Source organism: Hydractinia symbiolongicarpus, chromosome 14, assembly GCF_029227915.1.
Source record: "Hydractinia symbiolongicarpus strain clone_291-10 chromosome 14, HSymV2.1, whole genome shotgun sequence".
Lineage (NCBI taxonomy): Eukaryota > Metazoa > Cnidaria > Hydrozoa > Anthoathecata > Hydractiniidae > Hydractinia > Hydractinia symbiolongicarpus.
Window position 1 is genome coordinate 11,428,598 of NC_079888.1, and position 21,404 is coordinate 11,450,001.

Consider the following 21,404-nt stretch of genomic DNA (forward strand, 5'->3'; position numbering starts at 1 on the left):
TCTGTCTGTCTGTTTAAAATGGTTGCCCCTGCAGCTTTATTTTAAACCCTGTCTGAGTAATTTCATTATTTCATGTTAACATGAAATGGACGAAATACTGATGGAGAAAATATGCACAACAGGTGAAGCTCTGGGGACTGGCAAAACTATGGATTTTTCCATGGCCTAACGACTAGTTTATATTTGTATATATTATTATATAAGCATTTTTAAGCAAGATCCATAGATTGACTTCAAGACCATATCTTAGTATTAGTATGTTTAGATAAACACCAAAAAAGTCAGTTAGAAAAGAGAATCTTAAAAATGAAATTAAAAGTTAAAATTAATCAAAAGGGGACATTATACTGATTGTAAGACTAAACTTGACAAAACCCTAAAAATAGTACAATCAATCACATTTTTGTTAACTTTATTTTTGACCAAAAAAGTGATAGAAGGTGTTATAAAAAACTTTGAATGTTTATTCTCTCCTGAGTGTATTCTCTTTTAGATTGTAATAAACAGTATAGATTGTGAACCTGCTTCTGAAAAATAAAAATACAATATTAATATTTTATGTAGAACATAGATAAATAAACAATATGAATGCAATTCGTCAAAGCAATAGTTATGTATGGTCGGTACAGGAACCTGTTGGGCAGGGAGCAACGGGGACTGTTTTCCGTTGCCGTGATAAGGTATGTTGGTGTATCGCAACACTTTTTTCTTATCCGTTTAGGAAGAACTATTTAGAATTTGTTTCTTCACTGCTATTTAAATTGCATTTGTTTTTTGTTCGGAAATCATTAGATTTTCTGAGCATATTTGTTACATTTTTTGTCATTGCTATTATCAGCAAATAATATTGCTGCATTTAGAAATATGGTGGATGCTTTGCTGCCAAAGTTTTTAACTCCCATGCTGAACGAAGACCATATGAGGTTAAAAACAGAGAAATTGCAGTCTTGGAGAAACTTTCCCACCCAAATATAGTCCAACTCATTGGTTTAGAGCAAGAGGTAGGCTGTTATGCTGAAAATACTTTTCTCTTATGCACATAAGGTTGAATTATGCTGTAGGGTGTAAATATTATTTTTCTTCTTACTTTATAAAACAAAAATATGATAATACACATAAAAAAAACCCTCAAATGACCTGTATGTAAAACTAAAAATAGTATCCTATAATGTTCGTTGTTGTAATATTGCAATAATCTTTACAACTTTGGGTTGATCAGTAGCATAAATCCTAAATCCCAATACCTAGACGAGTTTCGTTTTACTAGGTTTTACTCTAATCATACTTTTTTTAGTCCACAAAATGTAGAATTTATTTATTATTTTTTTAATGGATGTAAAAGCCTTTCAAAACCCTTGCTAGAGAACACCTTGAGATGAAATAAACAAAGACTAATATTAATTGTTCAGACTACTATAGCAAAAGTTGTGTTTTTTCTTTAAACTGACTTTTAAAAAAGGAAAAGCTATCGCATTTTACCTAACACCAACATATTAGTCATCACAACAAATGTTTGGACACCTATTTTTTAATCTAGCATGGATCAAAAGCCACAGTGCTAATCATGGAATTGTGTGAATCAAGCTTGCATGACATTCTTGAGCAGCCTGAAAATATTTACGGTTTGAATGAGCATGACTTCAAGGATGTTATCAATGATGTCAGTAAGTACGTTTATTCGTTTTTCAAACTTTAAAAAAAAGTTGAAGAATTGCACAGGTGTGGGCGTGGAGATTAATACACACAAAAATGTATGTCGCATGGAATCTAAAGTCGTGTTTTGCTACCATTTTAAAAATTAAATGAAAATAAGGAGTTTGTAATGCTATAATGCCTTCCACACATGGAAAATATGCTGTTTGTAGCAAAAATAACATATTTCTATTCTTTTTGTTTTGATTTTTTCAAAATCAAAATAAATATTGCTTTGTAACAAGTTTTTCTAAAAATAGTTCGTTTTTTCACAGGAAAAAAATCATCTTTGTCAAATGGGCAAATAAATTCATCTAAAAATACCTTTGGTAACAATTGAATATGAAAATATACTTTATTTTGGCTCACCAAAACACATAAAATCATGTAATAACAAGAAATCTTGGCAAATGCACCTCAAATTTGATTGATTATTTGCAATTAAGTAGCTTAATTACATAATCATATCCAAAAGTCTAAAAACAAAGTTAAAAATAAACATGTTCTGTCCCACTCTAGAAGAAGTTGAATTGAGCGCATGCAAATTTTAATTTAACATCACACATAATTTCTATTTTGAATGTTTTTAACCAATCGAATCCTAAGACATAATGACATAGGGGTGTTTTGCTTAAAAACGCTTTAAACAAAAAAGGCTTGATCTATGAGAATATTCTATGTGAAAATTATTTTCTATTTCTTTTTAAAGAATTAAAATAAATATGGAAAAAAATAGTCATCTTTTCTGAAATTTTCCATGTACTGCTGCTTAAATGGAAATAAATTCTTCAATATAAATATAAATAAAGAAGTTTGAATTAATAATCATTTAACAAAAGAAGTATTCTTGCTAAACTTGGGCATATTTTAAGCAGATTCTTGAAACCTTAACTCTTTTAAGCTTTCCCTTGTAGACTTTGTAGCTTAAAATTTTTTTTAAGGTCTTGGTATGGCATATTTACAAAATTCAAATATTGTACACAGAGATGTGAAGCCAGGGAATATTCTTCGGGCAAGGAAAGGTTATGGAAGGTTAGAATAATTTTATTTCACCTTTATTTTTTTATAAAAACAGTGAGCAAACAGGATTCAGTGAATAAACACAATAGCGAATCAAAAAGAACACAAGTAATAATAAAAGCAAAGCCATGTGCTTTTATATCTTGTACTTTTTCCAGGTACATATACAAAATCACTGATTTCGGGGCTGCACGAGAACTAAGAGAAGCTGAGCAGTTTCAATCAGTTTACGGAACTGAAGAGTACTTAGTAAGGATGTCTTAAATCTGGTTCTCTACAACAATAGCTGTTTAAAATACAAAATTTTTACCAAATAGAATTTATGATAAATTGCTTTTATTTTTTAAATTATCCTAATCTCGATTAACAGCAATGGAGTAATTAAAAAGCATTAGTTTGTTTTAAAATATTTTGCACTTGTCTGTAACATTTTTCAATTCAATATTTCTAAAATTATGTAAAACCGATTTTCGTATTTCCACATTATTATTGCTTTTACATTTCCTCATAGCATCCAGATATTTATGAAAAAGCAGTTTTAAAGAAATGCACATTAAAAGGTTTTACAGCTGCGGTATGAGCTTTTATAAACCTTTTAAGTTTAGGCTTGATTTTGTGATTTCCACAATGCTTCTTTTGTTATAGGTAGACTTATGGAGTTTGGGTGTGACTTATTATCATCTAGCAACTGGCGAACTTCCATTTCGTCCCATTGGTGGGCGCCAAAATAAAGATGTAATGTAAGGCTGTAGTATTTTTTATTTTATTAGAATGCATTTTATTTATAAATTGTCATTACTCTGTTGACAAATCCATGCAAATTCGCATGTCTCACATATTGCTGGGTTGATATTTCTTGCAAATTCGCATGTCTTTGGTGGGTTTCTTAGAACAACTTGACTTTGCGTGAATTTGTGGTTGAACGAGAATTTGCTTTTGTATGTATTACTTAACTTCTGTCCAACTCTGTGCGATTTTCAACTATCATACATATGTGTTTAAAACAGAGTTGTCTTTTCCGACATAATGTAGATAATAATTTTTTTTTTTAAAAATTGGTTTTTGATAGAAATGAGTGAATAATTGGACACAGGAAAAGAGTTGTAAATATAAATAAATGATAGAAGTAGACGTGTTTGTGAACATAATTTATGAGAAAAACCTGTAGTTTAAAAGCAGGATGCATTTAAAATTATTGCATTTCTGCTCTGTTCTTAAAGTTGTTACTTAGTCAAGGTCTCTTTAAAACATCTGGGATGTAATGAAGCCGTGCCTGCTTTAAAATTTGTCTGCTTTGGAGAAGTTTGATTTAAAATTATCTAAGGGTCATACTTGAAAGAAATTGTAGCTGTGTAGGAAGGAGAATATGTATTGTTAGTTGCGATAATTATTACATAGAGGGCCATTGACTATATAAAAATAACTAAACTACGGCCATCGTAAACAATGTCTGGGTAAAAAATAAATAAATCAGCAAATAAAAATTATTGATTAAAAATATTAAATTTCAGTCGAAAAAATTCATTAGAGACCTTAAACTGTGTGCACTTTACAGAGTGTCTGCTTTATGGAGTTCTCTTTTTAAAGCATGCCAACTTTAAAGGGGTTATGCTGTAAAATAATTATCTCAATGGAGATAAGCTTGCCTTAGCAAGTTTTCACTTAACCTGCTTAACTACCGTATTTTCCGGTATATAACCCGCGGGTTATAAGTTCATTTTTACGACTTCCACCGTTGATGTGGGTATAATGTGGTACGGGTTATGTGAAAAGTTTTATTATATTTTCTGTCATTTATTGTGAAATTTAAAGTTTATACATTCAATGAAGAAAATAGTACCAAGGGGATAAAATGCGTACATTAATATAACTGCGTGCGCAATCCTATATCTACGTAATCTTACTTCAACGTGGCCACTGAAAATATCAAAAATAAATGTGAAATACAATTTATAAGACACACGCAATATCTCCTCCTCATTGCCACCCTTCATTTTATCATGCACATTGTGATTGCTGAGATATAAATAGATAACGAAATTCTATAAACATTAAAAAAGAACGTTCCGTACATCGCTGTTACACACAATCCGAGATAATTATTATGTTGTTTATTTTTATGCCAAAAAAACTTAACATACATAAAAAACAGAGATTTTACTTTAGATTTATAACCTAATAGCGTGGGTTTTTTTATTTGTTTGTTTGTTTAATCGCAGGAAGCAACAGTTATTATTGGCTGAAACTAATGTGTACAAATAAAATAAAAACAGTTTTGTCTGATTCAGTACTATCGGCATTAGCAGAAGATTGACTGGTCAAATTAATTTTAATTCATTATTATTTCGGCAATCGGAGACAAGGAAGTTAAGACTGAGAGAGTCGCTAGTTTAGACACTCGGTTCTCGTGTTTGAGGTTCACGAGTTTAAACGTCCCCCACTTGTCTCCAGCATGAAAAAAACAGAACACACGCACATGTTTATAAAATGATTAGGGTAAGTACAAATACGCTGAATTTATTTCTTAACACGATGCGGGTTATGCAAAGGTGCGGGTAAGTAAAACACATTGATTGAAATTTTATGCGGGTTATACGAAGGTGCGGGCTATCTGATAGCATCTAGTTTATAACTCCCTAAAAAAGCTGAGCTGCGGGTTATATACCGGAAAATACGGTAGATGTGATGAATGTTCAGCTAACTGATAATGGTTTTGCTAACTGATAATGGTTTTGCTAAATTGTGTATGCTTAATGGCTAAGCAAGGCAAATCCAGCGGCATAAACAAGCTTTTACCATGATTTATGATACAAATCAATATATAAAGGGTTGTGGAGCGGGAACAGGTTCCTATGTTCGCAAGCGAAATATTTACATCCATGACATACTCCATGACAAATATGAAGAGAACTTTCATCTGCTCCAATAGACAGTTTAAATCAGATCTTAAATAAGTTCCCAGCGTAAAATGCAATCTTGTCCCCAGAGCTTCTTTTTTATTTTTTGACATACCCCTAGCCACTATTTAGATTGCGAAAAATAAGCCCTGAGAAAAGATATTTGCATTATGCATTCGTTTTCAAAGCGTATAAACAGCAAACATTTGGCAGCACGCATAGGTTATTTTATAAGTTTCTATAATTAAGCAAGGTGTTTTCGGGGTTTTTCTGTTTGTTTAAAAATCTAGCAAAATCGGAGAACGAGAATAAAAATAATCTGAATACGCGCTAGTAAAAAAAACTTAAAAACATTTTTAGTCAAAGCAGAAATAAAGGTTAACTGAGCAATGTTATGTGTATTTTCATAGAGCATTCTGGCTATTGACCTGCATCGCAATGTCTTCAAATTCGATGAATCGAACAAAACATCGATGAATCGAACAAAAGCATAACGTAACGGACAACATTTTCAGGAGCTTTTTTCTTGTTGTTTTAATTTACAAGAACATTAAAAAAACAGTAAAAACAACATCATTATTTTTTACAGTTTAAATAACGTAGAAACTGAATAAACACACTAAAGGGATGTTTTTACCTTTTACAATAACAAATTTAAAGTTTCTCTCCTCCTAACAACTGATGTTGCAGTTTAAAAATTTTACGAGTAATATTCTTTCCCAAAACAGCGGCCCTCATTTTGTTCAGGTTATGCAATCTGTAAAATAGATACAAAGAAAGAAAAACTAGGTTCGGACCGTTTATAGAAAACATTCCCGTCAATACGCTTTATATGTAAAGATAATCTTTACTGTTTATTCGTATCACAAAAGTCGAAAGAAAATCGTTAAAAATCTCAATTCATTTATCTAGCGAATCCATACTTATCAGAAATTACAAAAAGCTGCAGACCAAGTCAAAGCTATCTTTCCTTGTTGTGTCTCTGTGCAAAGACTAATCAAACTTTGTTTGAACTACTAACCTTATTTGACATTCATTTTAAGATGATGTTATATAATTCCAACCATTTGTTGTACTTTGTGACGTATTACATGAGCTGTTGTTACCTAACCTGACACCAACTTAACTTACCCAGCTCATATGAACAACGTAAAAACCTTTTCAATTTGTTTCATTTCTTCACAGTTTTATTTGAATGATATTTTCATTAGAACAGTGTTCTTAAAAATAACCACCTCGTTCCCAGAGCGTAGAGTACGCAGGAAAAAATTGGGATAACAGAGACTAAGGGAATTTGACTTATCGAGTGAAAAAAGTGACACTTTCGTGTAAAAAATTTTTAAAAATTTGATTTTCTTCCGCTGTATAGTAGAAAATAGAAAAAATAACATGTGCTTAAATGCCAAATGGAATCCGCTCGCTTAGCTCCGCAATAATACGTGCTTAAAATGCCAAATTGGCTCCCATCTGCTTGCTTTGCTTAGCTCCGCAATAATTATGTATAAACTGGGGATAACCTCATTAAAAAACCGGCCCGACTCACCACATGTAAAAAGCTTCTTCAGCATGTTTAACCGATGTTAAAAAGTAATGTCCTTTTTAACATCTGATGCATGAGATTTTTCAGTGAGTTCTCATTAAAAACAGATATTGTCTTCAAGCAAAATATTTGTTGTGTTTTAGGTTTCGTATGATCACTGAGAAGAAACAAGGAGTAATATCTTGTCACCAAAATCCAGCCAATGGACAACTTGTATTTTCGTCAAAATTACCCGAAAATACAAGGATATCGCTAGGGCTTAAAAACTTAATCACACCCATTTTAAAAGGATTACTTGAAACGAATCCTGAATATATGATCACTCATGACGATTTTTTTCAGAAGATCAAAGATATCATTGATATGAAGGTAGGATGTATGTAAAAATTTTGCCAGAAACAATCATGTTCACTTTGTGTCTGCTGGACTTATTTGTTAATCCGCATATTATTTTGTTTTGATTGTACAGTTTTATTGAACATAATTTTGTTATGCCACATCTTCATGATATATAAACCGTTATTTGCCAGTCAATACCAGAGCTAAACATTATTACCAGTAATTAGAACAGTATAGCCGTTACAACGGAATTTCCGATGTTAATAAACTGTTACTACAGTCGCATGTATTGTACTACGTCAAAATAACTAAATCTAGTTTAATGAAAATATGTGTTAGTCCATTAGTAACTAGAAAGCATTGAAATGTAGCTTTTATTGGAATGGTATTTTACTACATAATTTTTTACTTTAGGTATTTTATGTGTTTTCCACAAAAACAAGTTCAATGCATTGCATCTATTTGCGGCAAGAAGACAAGTAAGCCTGCAACATCTTTCCTTTTATTGTTCATCTTAACTCCTATTGAACCTAATCATTAACATCTGTTTGAATCCTAAAGGACTCGTTCTATCGTTAAGCAAATTGGACAGACAGATAGTTGTCTAGTTATGATTTTTATGCAAGTAAGGAACTCTATATTTTGAACGAATACCATTGAGTAATAATATGTAAATAAGCAATTCTTATTTTTGTTATGTATTTCCATATATTTTGTAAAATCATCGTTGGGTCTGCTCAATCCAGGAAATCAAAAAATCTAAACAAAGTTATATACTTATTAAATGTCTGAACGTTTCGAGTTACCGGTTTGCTCACCATGTTCTTTTATATACTGGTTTTTAGTTTTACAGCCATTGATATTCAATGTGTCTTATTTTTCACTAAGTATTTCGAATTTACAAGACGTGTTGGCATCACAAGTTGGGATAAATGCTTCTGAGCAGGAACTGTATCATAACAATATGGAGTTCCAACCAGACCTTATGGCGCCTGTTTTGCACTATCCAGACATTACAGTAAGTTTCTACTATTGTTTTGTTTTTATGGCAATTTTTTAATCTTTGTTTGTCAGCGTTTTATACTTCTTTTTTAAATAAATCCAACAGATAGTTGCCTTATTCATTATTGCAAAATGCTAATAGGGAATTCCATTAAATAGAGGAATTTGTTTCGGTGATTTTCTTCTTTTATTTTCGTAAGGTTTTTTTATAAGCTGTGTCAAAAAGTATTCTACTATCAGTGTTCATGTTGAATCTCTAGGTTGACAATCCACTCATAAAAAGTATTTTACTATCAGTGTTCATGTTGAATCTGTAGATTGACAATCCACTCATAAAAAGTATTTTACTATCAGTGTTCATGTTGAATCTCTAGGTTGACAATCCACTCATAAAAAGTATTTTACTATCAGTGTTCATGTTGAATCTCTAGGTTGACAATCCACTCATAAAAAGTATTTTACTATCAGTGTTCATGTTGAATCTGTAGATTGACAATCCACTCATAAAAAGTATTTTACTATCAGTGTTCATGTTGAATCTGTAGATTGACAATCCACTCATAAAAAGTATTTTACTATCAGTGTTCATGTTGAATCTCTAGGTTGACAATCCACTCATAAAACGTATTTTACTATCAGTGTTCATGTTGAATCTGTAGATTGACAATCCACTCATAAAAAGTATTTTACTATCAGTGTTCATGTTGAATCTGTAGATTGACAATCCACTCATAAAAAGTATTTTACTATCAGTGTTCATGTTGAATCTGTAGATTGACAATCCACTCATAAAAAGTATTTTACTATCAGTGTTCATGTTGAATCTGTAGATTGACAATCCACTCATAAAAAGTATTTTACTATCAGTGTTCATGTTGAATCTCTAGGGTTGACAATCCACTCATAAAAAGTATTTTACTATCAGTGTTCATGTTGAATCTCTAGGTTGACAATCCACTCATAAAAAGTATTTTACTATCAGTGTTCATGTTGAATTTCTAGGTTGACAATCCACTCATAAAAAGTATTTTACTATCAGTGTTCATGTTGAATCTGTAGATTGACAATCAACTCATAAAAAGTATTTTACTATCAGTGTTTATGTTGAATCTCTAGGTTGACAATCCACTCATAAAAAGTATTTTACTATCAGTGTTCATGTTGAATCTCTAGGTTGACAATCCACTCATAAAAAGTATTTTACTATCAGTGTTCATGTTGAATCTCTAGGTTGACAATCCACTCATAAAAAGTATTTTACTATCAGTGTTCATGTTGAATCTCTAGGTTGACAATCCACTCATAAAAAGTATTTTACTATCAGTGTTCATGTTGAATCTGTAGATTGACAATCCACTCATAAAAAGTATTTTACTATCAGTGTTCATGTTGAATCTCTAGGTTGACAATCCACTCATAAAAAGTATTTTACTATCAGTGTTTATGTTGAATCTGTAGATTGACAATCCACTCATAAAAAGTATTTTACTATCAGTGTTCATGTTGAATCTTTAGATTGACAATCCACTCATATTAATTACAAGTGAAACAACACCATCTCAAAATTTGCAAGAAAAGAAATTCGGTATGTTATTGTCAAAAATTCAATTTTCATGTACAAATCAGAAAATTACGATGCGATGCGAAAATATTGTCCTTTTTCTGCGTTGCTAATTGGAAGTCTAATTAGAAGTCACAAAAGTATAACAATTTTATTTTGCGTTTAAATTTTGTGTTTTTAGCTAGCCTGTCACATCTTGTCAACACGTCAATCAATCCACAAGACGACGCAAACATAGCGAAGGTATAACTTTGTATAAAAGCAATTACACTGGATGGCTTAAGTAATTAAACTAAGCATTGAAATCGTATGTGGTTTCCATCAATGACCTTCAAACTTCCGAAAAAACAGTTTAGGTAACTAGTTCCAGTCCTTTTTTCCAGAATGGGCAACATTTTCAAACTACACAATATTTGAAAATGTTTAATCCAAGGTGAGTACTTCACAAAAAAAGAAAAAAATCCATGTGATCTAGTCATGCCAGCTAGATATCATTGCTCAAAACAACCTTAAAATTACAAAAAAATGTTACGAAAATGTCATAATTTTGGCATATAGAGCCTTACAAGAAATGCCATATCTTTATTTATAGTTGTTACTAGGAAATGTGTAGCCCCTCTTTTTTTGCAGAAAGAAAAAACCATCGTATATAAAGGTAGGATAAAGGCTATTGCTCAAAACTACCCTAAGTTTACAAATGAATTGTTACAGACAAACTCTAATTTTTCCTTCTAGAGCTTCAAAAGAAAGGTTGTATTTTTATTCATAGATGTTGACAAGAAGTGTGTAACCTAAATAGAAAGAACTTTTTGCATTTAATGATCTATACCTAGGCTATAGGCTATTGCTTGAAAGAACTTCTGCTGAGGAAATATAGGATGCTTCGAAATCAAACAATTAATAACAAGGATTTAGCAGTAAAAGATTTAGATCATAAAGCTTGGAGAACAATTAAATTACCTATTTTAGAAAAAAGTATTTTGAAGTATCTGCGAAGCCATTGCATTGTTGATAATGTGAAATCATTGCATTGGTGATAATAATAATAGAATGTCTAATAGAATGCAAATAGAATTTACAGAAAAAAGATGACAACGGCTTTGATGATGAAATGCTTGCTACAGCTCAGAATCAGGTCATCCAGCAAACATCAAAAGAAGTACTTCTTAAACTTGAAAATACATATCAAGTTGATGAATGGATAACTTTGCGCTTTGGGAATACTTGGTTTCCGGCTCAAGTTGTAGAGGTACCGTGGTTTTGATGATAAGCTAATGGCCCATTGATTAAAATCCAATGATTCACCATGATTTTTCTAATTTTTTTTTACCTTTTCTTTTTTACCTTTCCTATTGTACCTTTGATTTAATTTTAGGCAGATGATGAGGGTATTGTAGCAAGTTGTATGCATTATGCCATGGGCGATGGAAACAATGCATTTATTTTTCCAAATCCAAAAGATCAAGGGTTCTACGATCTTGATGATATTATTTGCAAAATTTCAGCACCAACTCCAAAGAATAATAGATATTTTTGGTTAACCTCTGAAGATTTCAAAAACGCTAGCACAGGATTTATTAATTAGTTTATCTTACATTATCTTATTACTTTTTTGTTGTTTCAAATTTATGTTGTTTTTTGATGGTTTACAAAATATAATATAATTTGTAAGTAAACAATTATATTGTATTGACTTGGTTATTATTGCAGTGATAACACCTGAAGCTTACTAACTGTTTTTAAGGAGTGTAAAGAAATAGCTTATAGCCTAGGTATAGATCATTGAATGCAAAAAGTTATTTCTACTTTATCTTAGGTTACACACTTTTGCTATGAATGGAGATTTCTTTTAAAGCTCTTGAAGGAAAAGTTAGAGCTTGTCTGTAACAATTCCTTTGTAAACTTAGGGTAGTTTTGAGCAATAGTCTTTATCCCACCTTTATATACGATGGTTTTTTTCTTTCTGCAAAAAAAGAGGGGCTACACATTTCCTAGTAACAACTATAAATAAAGATATGGCATTTCTTGTAAGGCTCTATATGCCAAAATTATGACATTTTCGTAACATTTTTTTGTAATTTTAAGGTTGTTTTGAGCAATGATATCTAGCTAGCATGACTATAGATCACATGGATTTTTTTCTTTTTTTGTGAAGTACTCACCTTGGATTAAACATTTTCAAATATTGTGTAGTTTGAAAATGTTGCCCATTCTGGAAAAAAGGACTGGAACTAGTTACCTAAACTGTTTTTTCGAAAGTTTGAAGGTCATTGATGGAAACCACATACGATTTCAATGCTTAGTTTAATGTTTTCTTTGTACAAAAGTAAGCACTTTACCCAATGCCATTCAGATTCCCACATTGCTGTATAAGGTGTAACCAAATTTGGGCCTCAAAAGCAGGGAAAATTGGTCAATTTTTAGGAAAAAAGGTCCGAGAGGTGGTTTTGAGCTATAATTTTTAGCTAAATGTGAAAAAAATTCTGCAAAACTGGTACACGATCCATAGAACTTATGGACTACAACAGAATCCATATGAAATCAAAGTGACTGCTAACTAATTTTATAATTTATATAATTTCAAACATAGAACCCAGAAATTCCTTAAAAATGGCCCAAAAAGGCCCAAAAATAGCAAATATTTAATGGGCCATAAAATCTTAACCGATAACCGAAATCGAACAAAATTTTCAAAAAATATCTAAAACCATAGTAACTTTAACATAAGTAAAAATCTAGTAATTTTGGAAACCTTACTTCCTCTGAGTGCCTGACTGTTACAGAAAATGGCTCTTAAGTAATAGCGTTTTAGTTGACTCAGTGAAACTGATTTTAAGAAGGGTACCTGGATGGAATGGATTGATCTGCAAATTTGTTTTGTAAGAGACAACTAAAGAAAAAATGTGAAGCTGTTAACAGAGTTTTAAACAAGTAAAAATAATCTAGGCTCTCTACGAATATCAAGATTTTTATTAAAGCAAGCAACTTTAGGAAAAATATACTTTGAGTGGATAAAATCTCGCATGGATTAAATTTCGCGGTTTTCGCGGTTTTTGCAAAATTAAATCTACGCAAAATTGAATTTTGAAAAACTTATTTTTTTAAGTTTTTCTAAAGGGTAAAGTGAAACAGACGTAATTTTTAATCATTTTTTTACAATATTCTTTCTCTTTTTACATGATGACACGATAAGGACTAAAAATCAATTTTTAATCCATTTCTATTATGTTATTATAATATTAAATGTACTTTTCACAATTTACTTTTCAAAATTTTAATATCTTACAACGTGGCTCTTTCAATTGTGGGATATTAGCGGATTTCTGGCTTTTTCTCTTCGTTTTGTTGATACTTCCCATTTCTGGCGGCGTTTGCTGTTGATTTCGAGGCCAGTATGAAGGTAGTCACATGTCGTTGGAGTGCATTTGGAATTTTAGGCGCCGTAAAAGAAGGGGCTAGAAATCTGCCTATGTTAGATCTATTTTCTGATCCTCTTGAAACCAGTGTTGAAGACATGCTTACCGTCAATTCATTCCCAGAACCCGACCACATCGGTGTTATTGAAATAAACATTGATTATCACAGTGAGTTTGAATACCAGGACGAAGATGACGAAGACAGTGAAGATGAGAATGAGGAAGAAACTAATGAAGTTAAAAACAAGGGAAAAGACAGAAATGTTTTTGATTTTCTCATAAGTAAATGTTAAATATTACATAAATATTTGTTTTGAGACGATAAAGTAGAGCATCTCCAAATGATGTTAAAAATTTTTTTTTTTTTAAATTACATTATTTCGCTTGTCTGCGTAATTAAGTCCACGCGAAATTTTATCCACTTAAGGTATTGTCTTTGTTCGTATCAATAAATAATTTAAAATTGCCAGGTTTTTCTCAATGTTGATCTAACAATATTTATAAAAATTATTTCAAATAGCCTCAACATGGAATTGTAGTGTTGGAATTAAAGGTATTTTTATCGTTTAGGTGTATGCAAATTTAGGGTTTTCGTTGCTACGTCAAGCTGAACTTCTCGTCACTGCACGAAAAGCTATCCATCAAACACACGAAACATTTGAGTAAGAACCACGTGCAATTATTTCTGTCTGTTTCTATTTTTTTATAACGTATCACAACCGTAAAAATATTACATGCTAAGAATTTGTGTTGCAAGTGCAAATTATTAAAGCCAAGTTAAATCTCGTAGCGTTCAATATTTTCAAACAAGCAAAATTTTTGTTAAAAGGAACCTGAGGTATAAAATGATGTTGGACATATATTATAGAGCTTAAAAGTCGGTTAACATTTTTTTTAAATTTTTTTAGGTTTTTAAAAAATTTAAAGAAACTAGTTAGCCAACTTTTTAAGCTCTGTAAGATAAGTCCAACATCATTATATACCTCGGGTTCCATTTAAGATTTTTTTTTTATTGTACCACTATCATATAAAAATAGACTACTTCGTAAGATTTTGCGATAATTTATTTCATACAAACTACTACCAATTTTAGATGACTTTGTTATTTTTTTTTTGTTTTATTTGTTCTTGTTTTTTTTTCATATTTTTTTAAATTTAATTTTCTCTGTTTAGATTTGTTCTTGAGAGATTATTTCAAAATACAGAAGAATATGCAAGACACCTTCAAATGAGAGTAACTGATAAATATAGAAGCCTAATAAGGTACAGATTTTTGTTGTTGTTGTTGTTTGCTGTTGTTTGTTGCTTGTTGTTTGCTGTTGTTGTTATTGTTATTGTTGTTTGTTGTTATTTGTTGTTTGTTGTTGTTGTTTGCTGTTGTTTGTTGCTTGTTGTTTGTTGTTATTTGTTATTGTTATTGTTGTTGCTGTTGTTGTTATTGTTGTTGTTGTTTGTTGTTATTTGTTGTTTGTTGTTGATTTAACTTAGGGTTTAAAACCCCTGAAATGAAGGCAGACTTTTCACTTTAGTTTTGCGTCTTTACTGGAAAAGTTTCATGGCACGGGTGAAAACAAATCGCGTAAGTTTTCTTTTTATATATCTATGTTATATCTTTTAAATAAATTCCAACATTTGCTGCTGTCGTTTCAATGATGAGAAGAAAAATAGTTATTTTACACTCGTCATTTCTAAGAGGAGTATATCTGCTTACTCAGATTTTCTCTTATTCTGGAATTAAAAATGCATTTTATTTTTTTAACTAAATTTTAAGTTCCTAGTCTAGTTAAAGTAGGGCGAATAAAGAGAGTTCTACACTTTTCTCATCTTTTTTATTCCATTTTGTACTTATACCTTTTGTATGTTTGCATTTACTTTTTTAATATACCTAGGTTCTACTTAAAACAGGTGTTCTCTTGTTTTTTTAGCACCTCCAGAATGTCGAGAGAAGGTATGTTATTTTGTGCTTTTTCTCAAATCGAGTACTATATTCCACCAACAAATCGAGTACTATATTCCACCAACAAATCGAGTACTATATTCCACCAACAAATCGAGTACTATATTCCACCAACAAATCGAGTACTATATTCCACCAACAAATCGAGTACTATATTCCACCAACAAATCGACTACTATATTCCACCAACAAATCCTACGTGTTTATTAAAAAAAAAATTGTGTATGTACATACTTTAGGGATAATTTTGGACCGTGTAACTACCAAAGGTTAATGCTGTTAAAAATATGACTCGTTTTTCCTACAGATCATGATGCATGTTTTTATAGCCACTGATTATATATAAAGAAATTTTTATTTGATTTGCAGCATGTCTTTGTTATATTTACCGATGGCGTAACGCGTATTCATATTGGACTCTTTATTAACTTCCTTATTCTTATTAGTATAATGACGTCATTAAATGTTTATCAGAACTTGAAAAAGAATTTTTTGATGTGATGAAGAAAAAAATGTTAAGAGAGGAGTGGGTTTCAGATGCTGATTTTTTAAAGACGCAACCATGGTGAGTTAGCTTTGTATTTTTACTTGGTTATGGTAAAATATAAATCCTGAAGTCGGTGTCTAACATGGAATAAGATGCTAGGGGTTAATATTTGAGGTTTCAAAGCTCATCGAATAACCCTTTCTCGACCAGCATTTGCAAACACTGCTTTTCAATAATTTTGACAAAATAACTTTAAAATTTGTTGAATGATGTTAGAGTGGTAGTAAAACGTTGATTTTGTCATAGCTTTCTTTCTCACAAAAATATCAGTACGGCCAAAAAAAAACATGTTACCATGGATAGCACTACGTTAGGCTAAAATAAAAGTTTTCTCATTAAACTTGACAAAGTGAGCAAAAGATTTTCTCATTAAACTTGACAAAGTGAGCAAAAGATTTTCTCATAAAACTTGACAAAGTGAGCATTATTATATAAGGGTTGCGGAGCAGAAATGAGTTCGCTATGTTCGCAAGCGAAAAATTGCAAATTATTATCTACGTAGAAACCAGGCCTAAAATGGGAGCAATTTTGATTCCATGTGGCGTTGCGGAAAACGAAGAAGTTCTGAGGACGAGATTGAGTGGAGAGAATCTCAAAAATTATCCTTCGCGTCTGGTACAAAGCGTTTGTAGCAAAGATAATCTGTCATCAAACTCAGATTTTCAAAGAAGTTTACGAAAACATGACAAAAGAAAATACCCCAATTTTTTCGAATCACTTTTGATTTTCCGTAATAAGATGTAATTTTTCTGTCATTTTTTCTGTTTGTTTAAAAAACCCACGTGTGACGGGTAATAAGAATTGAAAAAACTCTAATTCAATTATGCTGCATCGGGCGTACAGTAATTTTCATACAATAAACCTAAGAATTGTTGCATTCAGAGCACATAAGATAATTAATATACATATATCATAGTGAGGAGAAAAGTCCGGCTTGTTCATCCCAATACGTTTTGAAGAAAAAGATTAACATGTTATCATTTATTCATATCCGCAAAGTTAAAAAACTTATCTCATCGAAAAAATAATACGCGCTTAAATGCCAAATGGGCTATGCTTCGCTCCGCAAAAAGAAGCAAGTCGAGTATATAATGACAGATTTTCTTTATAGTGAACAAGAAATAAAAAAATCATTGTTTCAATCATTTCTGTATTGGAAAGAATTTTACCTAGCCGACTAACTTATTGATGTGTTTCACACCTGTTATCCTTTGGATATAAACTGACAAAACGTTGCGCCCTTAACATGGATAAGCGTAACATGTCATATAGCATCTCTCCTACAACCTAAGCAAGATGCTACTCCCGGTTTAAAATTTGTTCCCATTTAATATGTTGCTACGCGAATGCGGTAAAAATATATGCTAGCTAAGTATTAAATTAAACCCCTACAACTCGAATCTCTCCTTAACTCGAACGATTTCCCTGACATGGTGGGAATTTCCTCTAAACGCTCTATTACTCGAACCCTATAACTCGAATCTCTCCTTAACTCGAATTTTTTTTTTTTTTTGGTCTCCTCGGGTATTTCCTCTCTATAACTTAAACGTCCCAACATGTATCTAGAACTTTATACGACACAAGCAGTTTTTTTGCATTGTTTTGGCTATGTAAACGTAAATAGAGTCTTAACTGATTCGAGTGTTTCATATCTACATATCATACAAGAAAGCAAACTCTAATTCGGATTTCTTTTCTTCCCAAGAAAAAATCGTCGAGATAAAATATTTTGTATTTTTATTTTTTCAGTCCGTTCTTAGCCTACAAGGACTAGATTTTACCCTGTACAAAGAAAAAATTTCGTCCCCATTCCATATAAGAGAGAAATAATCACGCTTAATGGGCCATTTATAAAAAAATTTATACAAAAACTTGGAAAAACTCCCAACTCTCTATTATCCGAACCTCTCTATAACTCGAATGGTTTCCGATTCCCCGTGGCTGTTTGAGTTATAGAGAGTCCGCTGTATGCTGTATGTAGTACTCTGTTAACGCTGTGCTTTACAGGATTTAGTAAGTATTAAGTATACTTAATATTTCGCCAAATATTAAAAAGAAATCATTATTTTGTTCTCATTAACATTTGAAGTTATGTCAAATCTACAACCTACAACCTTATTTAACGAAAATTTTATTCTGGTAATTAAAGTTTTTAATAAAAGTAATTTGTGTCCCTAGAATACACCATTGGCTTCCTAAGTCATGAATTGTTAGATTCAATCGAAAGATTTTTACACTTTTTTTACACTTAATTTCTTTCTTTTTGCTTTCAGGCTCGAATCGATATCTGCGGATGCGAAAGTAATTGAAAAAACATATGAAAGATTCTATAAGGATAAATTTAGACGAAGCAGTAAGTCCAAACCAAGGATTCTTTAGAGCTTTAGTAAAAAACCTTTAATAATTTAGATGTTAGGTGTAAAATAGGCTTTAAAGAAGTGATAGTGGGTTATTACTTGAAAATCCTCTACGTAGCCGCTCTACTACTTTTTGATTTGTTTATAGATGCAACAATACTGGATGATCTTGTTCATAAAGCCGAAAAGTAAGTTTTACTAATTGACGCATGCGCACAGAACATGTCATTTTAATGACTACACTGAAGAGCAATTGTAGCAAAAATGTGTAGCGAGAACACTGAGCGTTCTTAGTCTTCACGGCTTCAAAAATCCTTATATAAAACCTTCCTAAAAATGTCCTAAATTATCAGGCAACGTTCATTTGTCAAATCGATCCAAATTGTCTTCTTTGTTTAATTTTCTTTGAAGTTATAACTTTCACTAAAATTCACCTTAAACCGCCCATATGTTTGTACGTGTTTTCGCCAGTAAAATCAAAAACTCTCATAAAAAAACAGCTAAAATCCTCGTAAATCCTCTTAAATATCCTGAAAGAATTGTTTATAAATAAGTGAGAGCCTTGCAAGGAGCATGATGTGAATGGAGAGATAGAGTAGGTTGAAAACATGTGTCAATATATTTTAAATTTTTTTTTCTAGACTTGAAATTAATAAATGCTATCAAAGAATGCAAGATCAACTTTTGTCGTTAACCTCTCATAAAAACCAACTGCACGACCTTCTTGGCAGATGGTTAAGGTACCTAAATTCCTTATTTAATAATTTTTGATATTTCATTCTTGCTGTCTCTTCCTAGTTGGTCCTAGCTTTTCCTTAAGAAAAAAACAATAAATTACCCTATTTGCGGGGTCGACGCCCTTTTACGGGGTAGATGAATGGATAGGGTCAAATGGGAGTGGCTCTGTGTTTCACAGTGAAAAAATATAGGACCTTATATCGTTTTAAATAGCTTACATAAAAAGAAACAAGTCAAACACAGTTATTTACAATATAAGAAATAGTCCTGTAAATTTTGCTCACTAAAATTAAAAACGAATTTTTTTGACATTTTGCGCAACTTTTTCTTATTTAAAGAACTTGACAACAAATGCTGATTCGCCAATATGCAATACAATTTCTTCAGAACTGTGTTTGCATAAAATTGTGTATATAGCCTTGTTTTACATTTTATAAATACTAGCTTGTCTGGGTGCTCTGTTCTCAACCAAACTACCAATTTGAAACTAGGAAGGGGACAACTACGACCTGAACTTTCTTGAACATTTTAGCATTATTTGTTTAGGAAGGCTCAATCAAAGAAAGAGTGCTTGTTACGTCTGAAAGAAAACTTAACCCTTCTTTTTGAGGAATTTGAAGAACATTTTGAAAGACACTTCACATTGGTGAGTATTCTGTATATAGGGAATTCGCACAACCCCATATAGAAGACGTACTACTAGATCTAGTGTAATGCAGTCTATTGTATCCCACTTTAATTATGTAACATTGGGTACTTATGAAGATGCTGATTGTCTTTAGTTCGAAACAGAAGTGAATACGCTGGAAACTGATTGTGTTTCGTTCCAGAAACTGGAAGAAAGGTAAGTGACACAATGTTAATTTCCGATTTCAATACTCTTAAGTGAGGACGCGTCGTCGTGCGTTCTTAGGTGTACTTATTTTCGCGGGTTACATTTAAAAAATGTTTCGCTAGAGCAAGCCTGGTATCTGTAGCATTCTTTTCTGTTTCACTGTAATTTGTTTTTTTTTTATTAGCATGCAAACCTTGGAACATCTAGTTGATGTTGCTAGACAGCAAGAATTACAACTCATCCAGTTAGAAGAATTCGATTCGGACGAACTATCAGAACTCTCGCTGACACAAACTAACGAGAACACTAACAGCTCACTAGATGCAATTGAGAAAGAAGCGATATCACATTAATTCACTGGATACAGTGTAAAAAGAACGAAACGCAAAAGCAAATTGCTTAATATCATGTGAGAGGTAATGAAATACATTCGCAGATCACTGAAATCGATATTAGAATTATGATAACACATAAGCAGCTCACTTGATACGATATTAGAATAACGATGACACATTCACAGCTCACTGAATACGATATTGAATAACGATAACACATAATCATCTCACTGGATGCGATATTGAAATAATGATAACATGCACTGAAGCAACGAAAGGATGTTAAAAGTCACTGAATTTAGAATTTAAAATACCAGAGATTTTTTTATCCTACGTCAAAACTAATAAACATTTCAAAATTTCAAACATTTTAATATTTGGTAAACTCGTTATCATTTTTATTAGTTAGAAATGATAACTAGTTTAGGGGTGAGTAAAAAGAAGAACAATTATTTCATAAAATAAGCCTTTTTTTATCATAATAACATTTCAAATCTGCGAAAGGTTCGTTTAATGGCAGGTCGCCTTCTAAATTAGTTTACATTCTTTTTGCGGCTGATACAGAGATGGTCGTAACCAAATTAGTTCATATGAAATAAAATTTATTTTAAAACGCCAAAACGTTTAGACTTTAAAAGATAAAAAGTAAATAAATACATAATAAAATCCGAAAATTTTGACTTTTTTCTTTACACAAATTTGTTCTGTTTAAATTTTCGGGTTTTATTGTTTTCGCGAATAAAGCTTTTTCATTTGCCAGTTTTGACTGTCGTCCAATGAAATAGTTTGTAAGATACGATGCTTTTAGATTTTGCACTTGAAAAATTTCACCATTGACACCATATTGCTAATTATACTAATATCATAATTACTGATGGGGGGTTTCTTTTGATTAAAGATTTAATTATTTGTAAAAAAATGTTTTTAATATTATTCAAATTTTGATGTAAAATTCCTTTAGTTGTTCAAGATGGTTTTCATCTCCGTTTTTTGTGGAATATTTAAGTATTTCATAAATAGCATTATTTATACCGCGTCGCCCATTTTGCGAATAATCGTTTTCGCAGATTTTTCATGTTAAGATATTTTGCGAAAATTTACATTTTTGCGAATAGAGCTTTTTAAGATTTTTTTGAGAGAATTGTTTTTACAAATCGCCTCCCATAGC

At 31.4% G+C, this 21,404-nt stretch overlaps 2 protein-coding genes across 2 annotated transcripts; both read left to right on the forward strand.

Annotated features, from left to right (window-relative positions):
• The first annotated feature begins 440 nt into the window (after window positions 1–440).
• Window positions 441–21,196, forward strand: LOC130625026 (serine/threonine-protein kinase TBK1-like). Its single transcript, XM_057440110.1, has 23 exons — window positions 441–680; window positions 861–1,001; window positions 1,538–1,664; window positions 2,634–2,724; window positions 2,871–2,961; window positions 3,224–3,286; window positions 3,358–3,452; window positions 7,293–7,518; window positions 7,903–7,967; window positions 8,377–8,506; window positions 10,006–10,075; window positions 10,233–10,294; window positions 14,038–14,129; window positions 14,641–14,730; window positions 14,997–15,046; window positions 15,393–15,415; window positions 15,871–15,989; window positions 18,245–18,324; window positions 18,477–18,516; window positions 18,970–19,068; window positions 19,613–19,712; window positions 19,849–19,910; window positions 20,086–21,196. The coding sequence occupies exons 1-23, from the start codon at window positions 585–587 to the stop codon at window positions 20,252–20,254; spliced, it is 2,181 nt and encodes a 726-aa protein (XP_057296093.1). The 5' UTR covers window positions 441–584; the 3' UTR covers window positions 20,255–21,196.
• On the forward strand, window positions 10,486–11,730 carry LOC130625033 (uncharacterized). Its single transcript, XM_057440120.1, has 2 exons — window positions 10,486–11,300; window positions 11,427–11,730. The coding sequence occupies exons 1-2, from the start codon at window positions 11,163–11,165 to the stop codon at window positions 11,634–11,636; spliced, it is 348 nt and encodes a 115-aa protein (XP_057296103.1). The 5' UTR covers window positions 10,486–11,162; the 3' UTR covers window positions 11,637–11,730.
• Window positions 21,197–21,404: the final 208 nt, after the last annotated feature.

Coding starts and splice junctions, on each gene's coding strand:
- LOC130625026 (XM_057440110.1), top strand. CDS start 585: ATGAATGCAATTCGTCAAAGCAATAGTTATGTATGGTCGGTACAGGAA. Junction 1,665..2,633: donor GGATGTTATCAATGATGTCA/GTAAGTACGTTT, acceptor ATTTTTTTTAAG/GTCTTGGTATGGCATATTTA. Junction 14,731..14,996: donor AAATATAGAAGCCTAATAAG/GTACAGATTTTT, acceptor TTTTCACTTTAG/TTTTGCGTCTTTACTGGAAA.
- LOC130625033 (XM_057440120.1), top strand. CDS start 11,163: ATGCTTGCTACAGCTCAGAATCAGGTCATCCAGCAAACATCAAAAGAA. Junction 11,301..11,426: donor TTCCGGCTCAAGTTGTAGAG/GTACCGTGGTTT, acceptor ATTTAATTTTAG/GCAGATGATGAGGGTATTGT.